A 14,835-nucleotide genomic window follows, 5' to 3' on the forward strand; every position below is an offset into this window, starting at 1 on the left:
TGCAGATTTGTATACTGGTTCAAAAAAGTAACCGTGGACAATGGTGAATCACGGGCATAGTATCGGTCTTTAATCGGAACTAAGGGGCCATATTGGTGGTGTTAGTTGCCCAATGATTGGCCAAATGTGGAAATGCAGACGTCAACTCTGATACAGGCCGTGTTGAAAGAATTGACAGTAGCCTCTTATTCGCCGTTTTCACCCTAGGGGATACGATATCAAGGTATTAAAGGTTAGTTCACGCGAACACCTGTTTACAGCCGACAGATTTGACGACATTAAGATGCCGGATCTTTGTTTTCATTCTGTTTGTTGTTGTTATCTCCTTTCTTGCTTATTTTCTACTCATGTACCCACACTTTCTGTGTTGGCAAAAACGTCGCGTCGTCAAGACGCCTTAAAAGAAGGATGCATGACCATGCTAAATCGTTGAAGACATAAAGCCGTCAGCCCATACAAATCATTGCTGACATTTTCATATAATAGTTGTCGCGAAAATCATGCATGACATTTTATGCGACATTGTGAACGAATATGACAATTCAAGGAACAGATCTTTAAGATGTCCTTTAGAGAACGTCCTTTTTTCGAAGAACAAAAAAAAATAAAAATTTTTAATTAAAAAAATATAATTGTGCTGACATGTTCGTGGACACGGTTAGTGAATTCGTCTACAATCAAATTTTAAAAGAGACTTTCTTAAAGACACGTCAGCAGATATGACATATCGGTGACCAAATTCCATCCCCAATCATAAGTACTGTCAAAAATGAAAAAAATACTATAATACTATGATCTTCCGATTATAACGTATAAGTTGTCATATAAACGAGAGTACTAAGGAGGCCACCGTGGCGCAGAGATTGTCATGTTCGCCCATGACGCCGAACGCTGCGGCGTGAACATCAGAAAATTTTTCAGCGGTGGTTATACACTTACTAATGCATTTGTGAGGTATCCTGCCGTGTTACAACTTCTCTGTCAAGTGGTGTCGCTATGCGACACGCCATTTAGACTCGGCACTTTAATCGGATTGCACTCATTGGTATGAGAAAAGATGCCCTGTTTCTTAATGGATTGTTAATGGAAAATATATAAAAAATATACAAAAAAAAAGTTTTCTGCAAAATCAATATAGCACCGATATCCTTTGGAAAGGCACAAATCGGAACAACGGTCTATATGAAGGATATATCAGTACTAGGACTTGTACTCAACACACATTAGTGAGATAAAAACCAAATATAACAATAATTTGTTGTTTTTGGTTGACCTTTTTGTTTTATACTCGTATTACACTTTTATGGTTAATTTGACTCGAGCTCTTGAAACAATAATTAAAAACCGATGTTCAAGTTTTGAAAATTTGTTGTTATGAAAACTCTAATATTTGTAACTTGGGCCAAATCATCCATAAAAGTACAGGGATTTCCAATTAAAGGTGATGTTTGGTTTCGTTGCTTGTGTGGCATGAAGCGCCATCTTATTAAAAGTAGGAGTTGTCCAGATCAATACCACTCGATTCCGACCAAAAAAGCATCAATCATCTCTCGATAGCGCAATCCATTCACCGTAACTGTTGATCCAAATTCATCTTTGAAAAATGAAGGTTCAATGAACTCGCCGGACCATAAACCGCAGTCACAAGTTGAGGATGAAGAGGCTTCTCAACATTAACTTTTGGTTTTTCCGAGACACAGATGTGATAATTTTTTGCTGACGTAGTCACCGAGATGGAAATAGGCCTCATCAGTCAAGGAGTTTTTTAAGATTTCGATGCAAACTGCGACTGCAAGTTTATCACCATTTTTTAGGGAATTTCAATGCGTTGTCATTCCATTTTAATACCCAACATCACTACTGTGGTCGGAGGCGCAGAGATAAGCATGTCCGCCTATGACGCTGAGCGCATGGGTTGGAATCCTGTCAAGAACATCGACATTGGTGGGGTACCATTGATATGGCAGCGGCACGCCGTTAAAACTCAGCTATTGAAAAGGAGCTCCCTTATCATGGAGCTTAAACTTGAATAGGACAGCACTCATTGATATGTAAGAATTATGCCGCAGTTCCTCAATGGAATGTTAATGTTCAATTTGCAATTTTGCATCACTATTGTGGTACAGGGTATTATAACTAAGTACATTTGTTATAATACCCAGAGGGAGGAGAGGAATAAGTATATCGATCAACTCAGAATCACTTTACATGTTCGTCCGACTGTGGTTATTTATCAACCGATTGTCACGAAAAGTGGAACATATTATTCTCTTATGACTGTTGACATTTTTGTTAAATTTTATCAAAATCGGATCAGATTTATATTCAGCTTCCACACACATAAACATCGCCCTATTTGCACATGTAGAGCCGTAGCTATTACAATTTTTAACACGTTTGCCTGAAATTTGATACGGATTGTTTTATAACTCCTTTGACAACCTCCACCGAATTCTTTCATATTCGGTTCAGAATTTTCAATTTCACTTGTGGGGTCTTATACAGTCTGCAACACCCGACTTTGCCTTTCCTTACATGCCAATAATGGCGTAGTTTCTACTTGTCAAAAAAGCTTCAAAAGTGACAGCATTTTACCATTAAAAAAGCGTAGGTTAGGTTAGAATGGCAGTCTATTTTCCAAACAAACTCATTTCGATACCCGCCAGGTCTCTGCACGATCCCCGCACTGGTATTTCGAGCACGCTACCAACTCGACTACCGGGGCGACCAGCAAAAAGCGTAACAAAAATTGAAAATAGGGTAAATTTTTTTATAAATAAAATAATAAGCTAACACCAACTTCGATTTTTGGAAAATTTTAAAAATCGTATTTATTGTAACGGAAAATAATTGCCATAAGAGATTATTGTAGCATTTGAATTATTTTTGAAACAAGTCAAAAAGTCAAGAAAATCACAACCAGTTTACTAATAGACGCACCATAGTGGAGCACCACCATCGAATGAGTATTGCTTCCACCGCCCGGCTGTTTTTTAGATTAACTCATCATAACGCCCTGACCGAACATCAACAAAAATGTTATCCATCTATAAAATTCCGCACGAAGAAAGCCGTTTAGAACCACGTTGTTCAGACTCGAATCATTGAGCTTAAACTTTAATCGGATTGCACTCAGTGATATGAAAAAGTATCGCCTATTTCCTAATGGAATATTTGTGGGAAGTTAATAAAAATTATATTTAAGGGGGAAACAAAACTAGTATTATGCTCACTATTAGAAGAAGAGACAACAACATCATGATTTAAATAACAAATTTGAACTTTAAAATGTGCAAAAAAGGTAAAAGGCTCTAATTAGAAATGCCCTAAGGAGTGCAAAAAGAGGTGGCCCTCAGTTGGCATCCATAATTATAATTATGTGGGTCCTGACATTAAGCTTGTCTTAAAATATTGTTAGACGCCAGAGTCTATTTGAATGAATACAATTACAATACGCGGACAAACATATTTTGTCTTTTTTTCGGGTCTTGACATTCCCTTGATAACATCGTTTGTTTTGGTTTGATAAGAATTTAATTTTTTTTCTTTCATTTCCAGGTCACGAAAATTGTACATTTCATCATGATTTGGAATTGGATCATAAGCCGCCGACTAGAGAAGCATTGTTGCCAGATATGGCCAGATCATATCGTCTGCTGCTTGGTGGGCTAGGGGAGAACCCAGATCGGCAGGGTTTGATAAAAACGCCCGAAAGGGCTGCCAAAGCTATGCTGTTCTTCACCAAAGGATACGATCAAAGCCTGGAAGGTAAGCATTATTTTGTTTTTCGGCTTTTTTTTGTGGACTCAGAAGAAATGTTTCCGCACACTGAATGTTGGACAAATTGATTAGGTTCAATTGAAGGTTTTATTCTTCCCAAAAGTTTCGCATTTATTTGCGAACAACAAAAAACTACGGTTCTTAAAACGGGGGAAATAATTTTTTGTTATATACAGTACAAATATATTTCCTGTTAAACCAGATTTTATAATTTCTTAAAAACTAATTCATTCCACCGTCAATGAAATTTTCCCGAAACTGAAAGGAGGAAATATTCTCTTTGGTGGTTCCCTCAATATAAAGCCATATGTATGTATGTATGTATATATACTATTTGCGGTGTGCACACCAGGTAATGCCCAACAGGTGGGTTTTTCTGCATGCTAAGTGTTTTAAGATGATTCACTTGCACACAGCGCAAGGGTATTTCCACAACTCGTCAAATCTCCCGTATGCCAAAACTTGTGTTGTTCTTCTAAAACAGCCAGAGAGAGCTACTCCATTTCAGTTTGAAAGCATCCGTTGTTGGTTGGCTTCGGCTACGAAAAGGTTATGCTAAATAAAAAAAATAATTATTGATGACAATTTTTTTGGTTCATTGGTATGGTGGGGCGGCCGTTTCTTGTTTTTATTAAGCCTTAGGTTCGATTTGACATTTATTGATTACCATTTTAAATGTAAATTTGGCACCAACAAGAGCAGCTGTTGTGTTGTTTGTGTTTTTTTTAATTTACATTAGTCTGCTAATTAGCCCACGTATTTCGTCTCTTTCAAAGAAAGCATCGCCGTTAGACCATGTGTGGACTTGGATGCCTGACTTGGTTTAATCAAGTTTAAGAAGCTTACATTTATCACGTTTTGAAAAGTAATGTCACCGTAATGAATCGTAAAATGTTTCCAAGTTTTTGCAATTCTGAACCTTATTATAGTTAGTTGTCTTACAAGCTTTCGTATTTCTTTGTATACCCACCACCGAACGATGGGGGTATATTCATTTTGTCATTCCGTTTGCAACACATCAAAATATCCATGTCCGACCCTATAAAGTATATATATTCTTGATCGTCTTAAAAGTCAAAGATGATCTAGCCTTGCCTTCCGTCCGTCCGTCCGTTTGTCTGTTGAAATCGCGCTACAGTCTTTTGAAATGGAGATATTGAGCTGAAACTTTGCACAGATTCTTTTTTTTTATTGTCCATAAGCAGGTTGAGTTCAAAGATGGGCCATATGGGACTATATCTTGTTATGGCACCCATATAGGCCGATCCGCTGATTTAAGGTCTTGGGCCCATAGAAGGCGCATTAATTGTCCAATTTTGCCAAAATTTGGGACATTGGGTTGCGTTAGGCCATTCGACATCCTTCTTCAATTTGACTCAGATCGATTGAGATTTGGATATAGCTGCCGTATAGACCGATCTCTCGATTTAAAGTCTTAGGCCCATAAAAGGCGCATTTATTATCCGATTTCGCCGAAATTTGGGACAGTGAGTTGTGTTGGGCCCCTCGACATCCTTCTTCAATTTGGCCCAGATCGGTCCAGATTTGGATATAACTGCCATATATAGACCGATCTCTCGTTTTAAAGTCTTGGCCACCCTAAAAGGCACACATTTGACACAGTGACTTATGTTAGGCTTTTCGACATCCGTGTCGTATATGGTTCAAATCGGTCAATATTTGATTAAAGCTACCAAAAAAAAACAATATTTTGTTCTACAAAATTGAACAATGGCTTGTACTTATTAGACCACTCAATGTCCGTGCCGAATTTGGTCCAAATCGGACAATATTTCGATAAAGCTACTATGGGGGTATAAATTATGCATTTTTCACAGGATTATGACGAAATGTGGTATGCATATATACCCGAAGTTCTGCCCGGCCGAATTTAACACCTGTTTACTTCTTTTGGTTGAGCAGCTAGACATGGTCACTACTGCTTTGCTAAAATATCATTGGAAGGTTGGTGAGTCCACCAGAGAGTTTGCTTTGTCACAAAACTTTTTGTATTGCCGAAGAAAGAAGGTGAATTAGGTTAGGTTAGGTTGGATTGAAAAAAGGGATGCTGGTTTTAAAGCGACACATGCAACTAAGGACATACACCTAAGCCAGTAATCGGCTTGTTGTGCGCACTAAATACTAAAAAAGTAAAAAAGTGCTAAAGAAAGAAGGTGAATTAGTAACCGTTTTCGCGGAAGTTGTATTAGAGCCCTCGATTACCATGCCGAGTATAGTCCAGATCGGACCTTATTTGGTTTGCTAAGACCGATCTCCCGATTTAAGGTTTTGGGCCCATAATCGACGCATATTTTCGATTTTACTGATATTTGAAGCAGTCAGTTTTATCAAATCACGCGACAAACGTGTGGCATATGGTCTGTAGTTATAAAGGCGTTTTTCTGAGCAATTTTAACAAAACTTGAAACTGTCAATATCCTTGGACTATATGGTTTGGAATAAAATGGGTGCACCCCTCTTTCCGTACCTGAACTCCATCTGGGCACTTAGTCCTCTTGTTATTCTGGAGTTCTGACTGGACCAAACTCTCTTCCCTAACTTTTTGGCGTTGTGCGTTTATTTTTATATAGTTTCTGCTGTCTTGCACAACAGCATAATGTGTATCTAAGGTAAGTATAAGGCTTAGAATCACTTGCTGATTCGATTTAGCTAAATCCGTCTCTCGGTCTGTCCTTGTGATCAAGGTAGAGGTCGCATTTGTTGTCTGATTCTAACTTTTAAGTCCAAGAATGAACGCCATTGGATTTGAACTAAATCGGATTAAGTTAAGATATAGCTCCCATTTATATATTTCATCCGATATGGCGTTTTAAGGCTGTAGAAACCGCAATTTTGGTCCGATCTTTACAAAATTTTGCATGAGATGCTTTCTTGACATCCCAATGCGTGTGCCGCTTTAGATATAGCCTCCATAGATACATGTCTTTCATCCGATATGGTCTTTTAAGGCTTTTAGTAGCCACAATTTGTGTCCGATCACTACAAAATGTAATATGAGTTCTTAAAGGGAGATTTTTAAGAGCTTTTAAGGCTTTTAGTAGCCACAATTTGGGTCCGATCACTACAAAATGTAATATGAGTACTTAAAGGGAGATTTTTAAGAGCTATAGGAAAGTTAAAAAAAACACATAAAATTGAGAAAAATGCATGGAATATTTAATTGAATCTATAGTACGGTCCATATAATTTAATGTTTGAAGATTATTGAATGCAACTGTTGTCCGTGACTGCGCCTAAAATGGTTCATCCGCTTAGTCCAATTTTGGCATACTCTTTCCAGCATTTCGGTCGGTATCTCACGAATAAATGCTTCAATGTTGTCAATTAAAGCGGGCTTGTGTGTATAGACGTGAGCTTTAACATAGACAAAAAAATAGTCCATAGGCGCTAAATCGCACGATCTAGGCGGTCAATTGAACAGTCTCGAACGTGAAATAAAATGTTCACTGAACTCGCCTCAATAAGACCATTGTTACGCGTGCGGTGTAGCATGTGCCAGAATTATCTTTCATCCGATATGGCCTTTTAAGGCTACATAAGCCACAATTTCGGTCCGATCTTTTGCATCACGTGCTTTATTTCACGTCCAATTATGTAAATTTTATCCAATATCAACAAAATGGAATCAGATTTAGGTATAGCTCCCATCTTGCGTATCTTGCCGGTATACGCTTTTAAGACAGCCACAATTTAGATCCTGTCCTAAGAAAATCTTGCAAGGTTGTATTCGATATTTCAATAGGTGTACAATATTACAGTCTAACTAGATTTAGACATAGGTTCTATGTATTAAATGAAGCAGGTAGTTTCTGTGGTGTAAGTTATTATAAAGTGCCCGACTTTTGTCTATCTTTACTGGTTTTGATTTGATGGCAAATGCTCTTGCAAAACCACTCAAAGTAAAAATCGGGCAAAACGTATGCAAACCGGATGGCATACATATGGTGGCTATATTAAAATCCGAACTGAAGCCTTTTTCTCTAGGCCAAAAAGCATAGCAGTGACAAATTTGAAAGCGATCAACCGAAATTGTGAACTCTACTTTTATCATGGAAAAACGGACATGGCGAAATCGAATAAACAAGTGATTCTGAGTCGTTCGGTATACTTATCAATCTTTCGGATCTGTATCTTTTCTTAATCGGTGTTACCAACAAATTTAAAAAGTTATAATACCCTGTGCCACAGTAATGATGTATGGTAAAAAATACAAAGTCTTAGTTGATGTAAAATGAGATTCGTAAGAAAACAAAAAATACCTGAAAATGTTTGTTAATAAGTCCAGGCAAGATCTCTAAATGCAATGATTGAAAGGTAGCCTTTAGATGATCTATTCAGTGTCATTTGTTGCGAACGTTCTAACTGATACAATGTATATTTTATGGGATTTAAGTGAACACCTGTTTCATGCGCGCGAAGGCAAGGTACTTTCATCGTCAAGAATCAAAATCGATTCCACTTCAATACTCGTACTACTACTAACACATTTGTATATGCATAGTGCATATTCATTCTCAAAATCATGGGCAAAGTGGCTGCTCTATACGCAGTTGTTGCAAAAATATACAATAATATTAACCAATGTTGCATCGTCTATTGAAGATTGGAATAATGAATTGTCATACAGACCGATATCGTCTTTTGATATCACAATGGCAATATCTAACAAATGCGATCCGCCTATGTAACTCACTACCCTTGTCAATACAATCTATTTGCAACGCAAATTCATTTAAAAAAGCTTTACAGAAAAATCTTTAAATAATCTTAATATTGATAATGTCTTAATTAAATAATGTTTATATTGTCAAAATTATTTGTTAATTAATTATATATTACAAATGTTACTTTATATACTACTAATCTCTGTTGAACTGTGTTAAATGTCATTGATATCTCACATACAGTAATTATAAGATCATTGTTATCTTGTTGTATGTGAAAACGAACAAATAAATCTAAATCTAAATCTAAATCTAAATATAATTTACAGTGGTAATGTATTTTTTTTAATTTTGAACAACTGCAAATAATCTTAAAAGATTATTTGTTTACCATCAATCACAAACGTTTCTGGAGTAGGTATTTAGATCACAATTTAGTTTAGATCACCAATCCGACATTATATGCCCGAAACCAAAAAGGGTGGATTTAAAAATATTTAATTGGAATAATTTTATTTTAGTCTATGGACAAACTTGATTCATTCGTGCAACAGGAAATCATTTTTAAGAAAAAAGCTCAAAAATTCATCGCCCTAGTGTGCGTCAATGGGAGGCCACCGTAGCGCAGAGGTTAGCATGTCCGCCTATGACGCTGACGCATAGGTTCGAATCCTGACGGGAACATCAGAAAAATTTTCAGCCGTGGTTATCCCCTCCTAATCCCGGCGACATGTGTGTGGTACTTTGCCATGCAAAAACTTCACCCCAAAGAGATGTCGCTCTGCGGCACGCAGTTCGAGCTCGGCTATAAAAAGGAAGTCCCTTATCATTGATTTTAAAATTGAATCGGACAGCACTTATTGATATGTGAGAAGTTTGCCCCTGTTCCTTAATGGCATGTTCATGGGAAAATTTGCATTTGCAGTGTACGTCAATGTGGCAGATTTCGTTTCACAAATTTAAACAACTCACTTATCGTGCCAAATGTCCGACACTTCCTAAATAGCCCCATAAGTGCAGACCGCACGTATGTATGGCTACGACTGCTACCTATTTACAAATTTTACGCATAGTTGCAGCCATAGAAGGTTGATATTTCTATAATGCAAATATAAAAGGAATATCGGTTCGTAAATACGTTTACTGCTGCAAAAGTGTAACCAACAAAATCGAGCTAATGTTCTGATATTTGGATTTGATTTGCGAATAAAAATCAACTATTTAACAAAATCTATTTTTTATGTACTTTGGTGTAACACGTTTTGGTATAAATTATTGCTAATTGAGGAACGGAAACGGTACTCCCGCTTTTCCCCGATATCGCACGTTTAACAAAATAGTTTTTAGGAAATAAATATGTTTTCCACCAATTCCACAGTTATTTAATTACTAATAATTATTTCTACAGTTGAAATTTGGTCCTTAGCTATTTAATTCAAATGGAAAGATTTCCAATTTCTCTCTGGTTTTTATTTGTGATTCCTCTTTTTGTCATAATTTTGTCACAATTGTGGATTCTTATGTGGTTTATTAACACTTTAGCGGTATAAATAGGGGAAGCTCAAATCAACATAAATTCATTTACAGGTAGTGTATCGTAAACAGCTGAGCACAATTTTTTCTCGGGAATTACACTATCGATCAAGGAGTTTTCGTAACGTTCGTTTGAGTGTGTGCATTATAGTTAAGAGCCATAGCATGCGAAATAAGGAAAAATTGCGCGAACTACTCAAAATTAATGTTGGACCAAACGCTGATTTTGAATGAATTTAAATGAATTTATCTTGCCTCAAAGGAGCATGGATGGAAAATACAAACATTGAAAAGGTACTAAGAAGGAACTATTTGGGCCGAATCGGTAGATTGGTTTACATTTAAAAGAGTTATAACGGGTTACAGATTTTGACCATACATTCACTAATGTTTTAAGTCAGAGCAAAACACGACCTGGAGAACTCAATCTTGAACTCAAGAACAGAACTTGCTTGCCAACTAGAAGCGAATATGGATTTTAAATATGGATTTTTTTTTTAATCCACTGTGTGTACATCGTCATTATATCGATGTGTGTAAGTGTGTATATATTATCTGTCAAAAACCTGTTCTGTGATTTTATCAAATTGTTCGGAGCAGTGTGTTTTAATTTTAATTATGCACGTAATACCCTTGCACTTGCTTATTTTTATTTAGTTTATGAACAAGTTTTTATCTGATGAAACAGTTGCAATGACAAATGAAAGAAAATTAGAGAGGTATTTGTTATTGGGACAGGGACTTTCATTGCTTACTGGCACATTTTGGGTTATAATTGCTTAAAGTATTTCAAATAGGAATAGAAGTGACTGTCCAAGCTGTAGCTCTCATTTTTATGTACTAGTTTTAATAATGGGTCTCCACTTTTATGTACTAGTTTAAATATTTTTTTATACTCTACACAACTTCTGTGGTACAGGGTTTGTAGCGCCCAGAAGGAAGAGAGATAGACCCTCGATAAGCATGCGGATCGACTCAGAATCACTTTCTGATTCGATTTAGATAAGTCTTAAAGTTGGCAGTCATATTTTTTGGCCTAGAACCTTTTGAAATTAAAAAAAAAATCCTTTGATGCAAATCTTCTATGCATGGCATAGTACCTCCCAAATGTTGACGGCATTAGGAGCGGATAACCACCGCTGAAAATTATTCTGATGTTCTCGCCAGGATTCGAACACATGCGTTCAGCGTCATTGGTGGACATGCTGACCTCTGCGCTACCTCAGTCTCCAAGCTAAAGCTTAAGATATAGCTCCCATATATTTAGGTAGCACTTGATTTTCACTTTTTTAGAGCCTTTGTCAACGAAGTTCTTAACAAGACTCTTAACATTTTACACAGTGCCTTCTTTTTTTTACTTTTACTACGTGTACCGATTTTCAGATTAAGCTAAAGCTCCCATATATATTTCGTCAGATTTAGGGACACTATACCAGGCATGAACCAACTTAGGGGAGGGGCATGCAAAACAATTAAGGATTTTCTTTTTCGAGGTTACCTTTATTTTGTATGCCGATTACTGGCTTAGGTGTATGTCCATAGTGGCATAAGGCGGATTAATATCTGCACCCATTCAACTTTTCAACCTTATCTAACCTAACCTAACCACCGCTAAATATTATTCTAGTGTACTCGCCAGTGCCTTCTTTTTTTTACTTTTACTACGTGTACCGATTTTCAGATTAAGCTAAAGCTCCCATATATATTTCGTCAGATTTAGGGACACTATACCAGGCATGAACCAACTTAGGGGAGGGGCATGCAAAACAATTAAGGATTTTCTTTTTCGAGGTTACCTTTATTTTGAAGCCGATTACTGGCTTAGGTGTATGTCCATAGTGGCATAAGGCGGATTAATATCTGCACCCATTCAACTTTTCAACCTTATCTAACCTAACCTAACCACCGCTAAATATTATTCTAGTGTACTCGCCAGTATTGGAACCCATACGTTCTGCGTTATTGGTGGACATGCTGACCTCTGCGCTACGGTAGCTTCCAAGCTAAAGTTTAAGATATAGCCCCCATAAATAGGTATCACTCGATTTTCACTTTTAGAGCCTTTGTTAACGCATTTCTTAATAGGATTCTCAACATTTTACACAGTGTCTTCTTTTTTTTACTTTTACCACATGCACCGATTTCCAGATTTAGCTAAAGCTCCCATATATATTTCAATAGATGTTGACTTATGCTGCAATTATTTGAACTTCTATTAACCGATCCTCACAAAATTTGGCACGAAAGTTTCTCTTACGTTTTTAAAGGTTACTGGTGAATTACATAGAAATCGTTTCCGATTTAGATAAAAGTTCCATATATACAGCGCCGGACAAAACTGAAGCAGAGACATCTGTCAACCAGCATTTCCTTCAAAAATTATTAAATACTGCGCTTACATATTTTTTTAGTTTTGTTGCATATTTTCCCAATTGAAGGAAAATATAGAGAAAAAACTTCACACTATCGATTGCAGCTGTAATAATCACTTTTCTTTTACTCTCTGATCTGATTTCAATAATCATTCCGAGTCCCATACAAGAAATTATGTCTCCACATGTAATTTTTGGGCAGAAGCCAAAAATTTTTTTTTTTAATTATTTCCAACTGCTTTATAATTTACAGTCATCACCGAAAAAATTGCGTATTGCTGGCTCTTGAGCTCCTAAAACGTTAATTTTTACTTATGCATATTTAACTATTTTCAATGGAAATTTTTAACTCCCACAGAAACTACGAATATCGGTACTTTGAATGAAGTTGAAAAAGATAATTGGTTATGGAAATGCAGTGTTCCTTCTATTGGGGTTCAATTACTGTTTTAATTTCAAATCACACCTTCTGCCTATATAATGCCATTATATTTAAATTATTCCATTTTTTTTTTAGATGTACTCAATGGCGCTGTTTTCGACGAAGATCACGACGAAATGGTTGTCGTCAAAGACATTGAAATGTTCTCAATGTGCGAACACCACTTGGTACCGTTCTATGGGAAAGTTTCGATCGGATATTTGCCATGCAATAAAATATTGGGTTTGAGCAAATTGGCTAGGTAATATGCTTTATAGCCTAATTAACATTTTAATATTCACAACGTTATTTTCAGGATCGTGGAGATTTTTTCGCGGCGGCTGCAAGTCCAAGAAAGGCTTACAAAGCAAATAGCGGTGGCTGTAACACAAGCCGTTCAACCAGCCGGTGTAGCAGTCGTTGTTGAAGGAGTGTAAGTAACTATAAAATAGCATGCATATGTTTATGGGAAAAAGTCGTATAAAATCTATAAACTATGAAAAGTCGAAGTAAAAACTTTAATATCTCTTCTGACATAATTATTATACCTAATACAAGTTTTATCAATTGCGAGTGCATTGCTATGTGATCATGTGTTAGAACTTAATATTTCTTACAGGCACATGTGTATGGTGATGCGAGGTGTCCAGAAGATTAACAGCAAAACTGTCACCTCAACTATGTTGGGCGTTTTCCGTGATGACCCTAAAACAAGGGAGGAGTTTTTAAATTTAGTCAATAGTAAATAAGGTGGCAGACATTTGATGAGATATAAAACGGTCATTGTACGGTCGCACCTGCCTGAAAGTATGTGCCAACAAAATATATTATAATATTGTTAGCAAAACAACTGTTTAAGGCCACCTAATTTTTCCATAACATTTGCATATTCCATCAAAAAATTGCATTAAAAGGCTTTTCAATTTTACTAAATTGTAGCGATTCAATCTAAATTCTATTGAAAAAATTTATTGCATTATCCAAACAACCTACAAAATGCCAGAACACATTTTATTTTTCTTTTTTTTTTTAATATGAATTTTGACACATTTTTGAAACAGGTGTGACTATGAAACTCTGGCCGGAAACGATTTAAATCCTTATTGCTTGTAGTATGTATCAGAATACCTAAACTAGTTTACCTATATGTATATGAAACCGAAGCTCTAATATATGATGCAGCAGCATAGTAAAGGAGAGTTTTCTAACAAGAACCGATGGATTATTTCGGTTGGATTTGGAGCATCGAATAATTTGCAGACTGTTGGGCCTATTGTTTATATTGTACCCAGTTGGGCCGGAGCCCTTCTTCTAAAACCCATAAGGATGCCGAATATATACATACATTGTTTGCCGACATGTGTGTGAATTGTTGTTTATATGTATCTATGTGTATATTTATTAAAATAAGGTCTTTTGGAGAGTATCGAAATATTTTTGGAAAAACATACAAACACAACTTCTTTGTCCACAAAGAAACAGAAAAACTAATATCTGTAAACAGGGTCCAATAACAATAACTATATTAATAATACTGATTAAATGTTAAACACGGAAGCGGATTTATTATTTGATAGTGTTAGTTTGCGTACTTAAGAATTTATTGAAGATGTTTGGTGCCTGGGTAGGTCTATAAACTACACTTGCTTACACTTATTTTACTTGTATTTACATAAAACTAAGTTTCCATTGCTTCCATTGACTTTATATACATACATGGATATTTTATTTTATTTTATTTGTATACATATTTACATATGTAGATGTTTTTACTCTTATATTCAAAAAATCAATGCTAAAGATAGGCTACAGAGTCCTTGAGCCAAACGAAGAAACGTTTTAGGGAATTTACAATAAATAAAACAAATTTATAGCAGAACAATGAAAAAAGAATTATTCCAATACCAATGCTTAAAATGTATGTATTATTGTATTATATGTGTATTTAAATAAACATAATCGTTGCTGATGTGATAAGTCGTTTCAATATTCAGTCACAAATAGAAATTGGGGTATGTAGATTTTTACGGTATTCCATAAGTTA

General features: G+C 36.0%; 1 protein-coding gene across 9 annotated transcripts in view; it reads left to right on the forward strand.

Annotated features, from left to right (window-relative positions):
* The window catches only part of LOC106086529 (GTP cyclohydrolase 1), a 59,485-nt gene extending 44,725 nt beyond the window's left edge, over positions 1 to 14,760 (forward strand). For all 9 annotated transcript variants that reach the window (XM_013251243.2, XM_013251241.2, XM_013251242.2 and 6 more), the window contains 4 exons: positions 3,559 to 3,768; positions 12,888 to 13,053; positions 13,108 to 13,224; positions 13,411 to 14,760. In XM_013251243.2, the coding sequence (XP_013106697.1) occupies positions 3,559 to 3,768; positions 12,888 to 13,053; positions 13,108 to 13,224; positions 13,411 to 13,540 (623 nt within the window). In that variant the 3' untranslated portion in view covers positions 13,541 to 14,760. The remainder of the gene's footprint in view (positions 1 to 3,558; positions 3,769 to 12,887; positions 13,054 to 13,107; positions 13,225 to 13,410) is intronic.
* Positions 14,761 to 14,835: the final 75 nt, after the last annotated feature.

This window comes from Stomoxys calcitrans, chromosome 5 (assembly GCF_963082655.1).
Source record: "Stomoxys calcitrans chromosome 5, idStoCalc2.1, whole genome shotgun sequence".
Lineage (NCBI taxonomy): Eukaryota > Metazoa > Arthropoda > Insecta > Diptera > Muscidae > Stomoxys > Stomoxys calcitrans.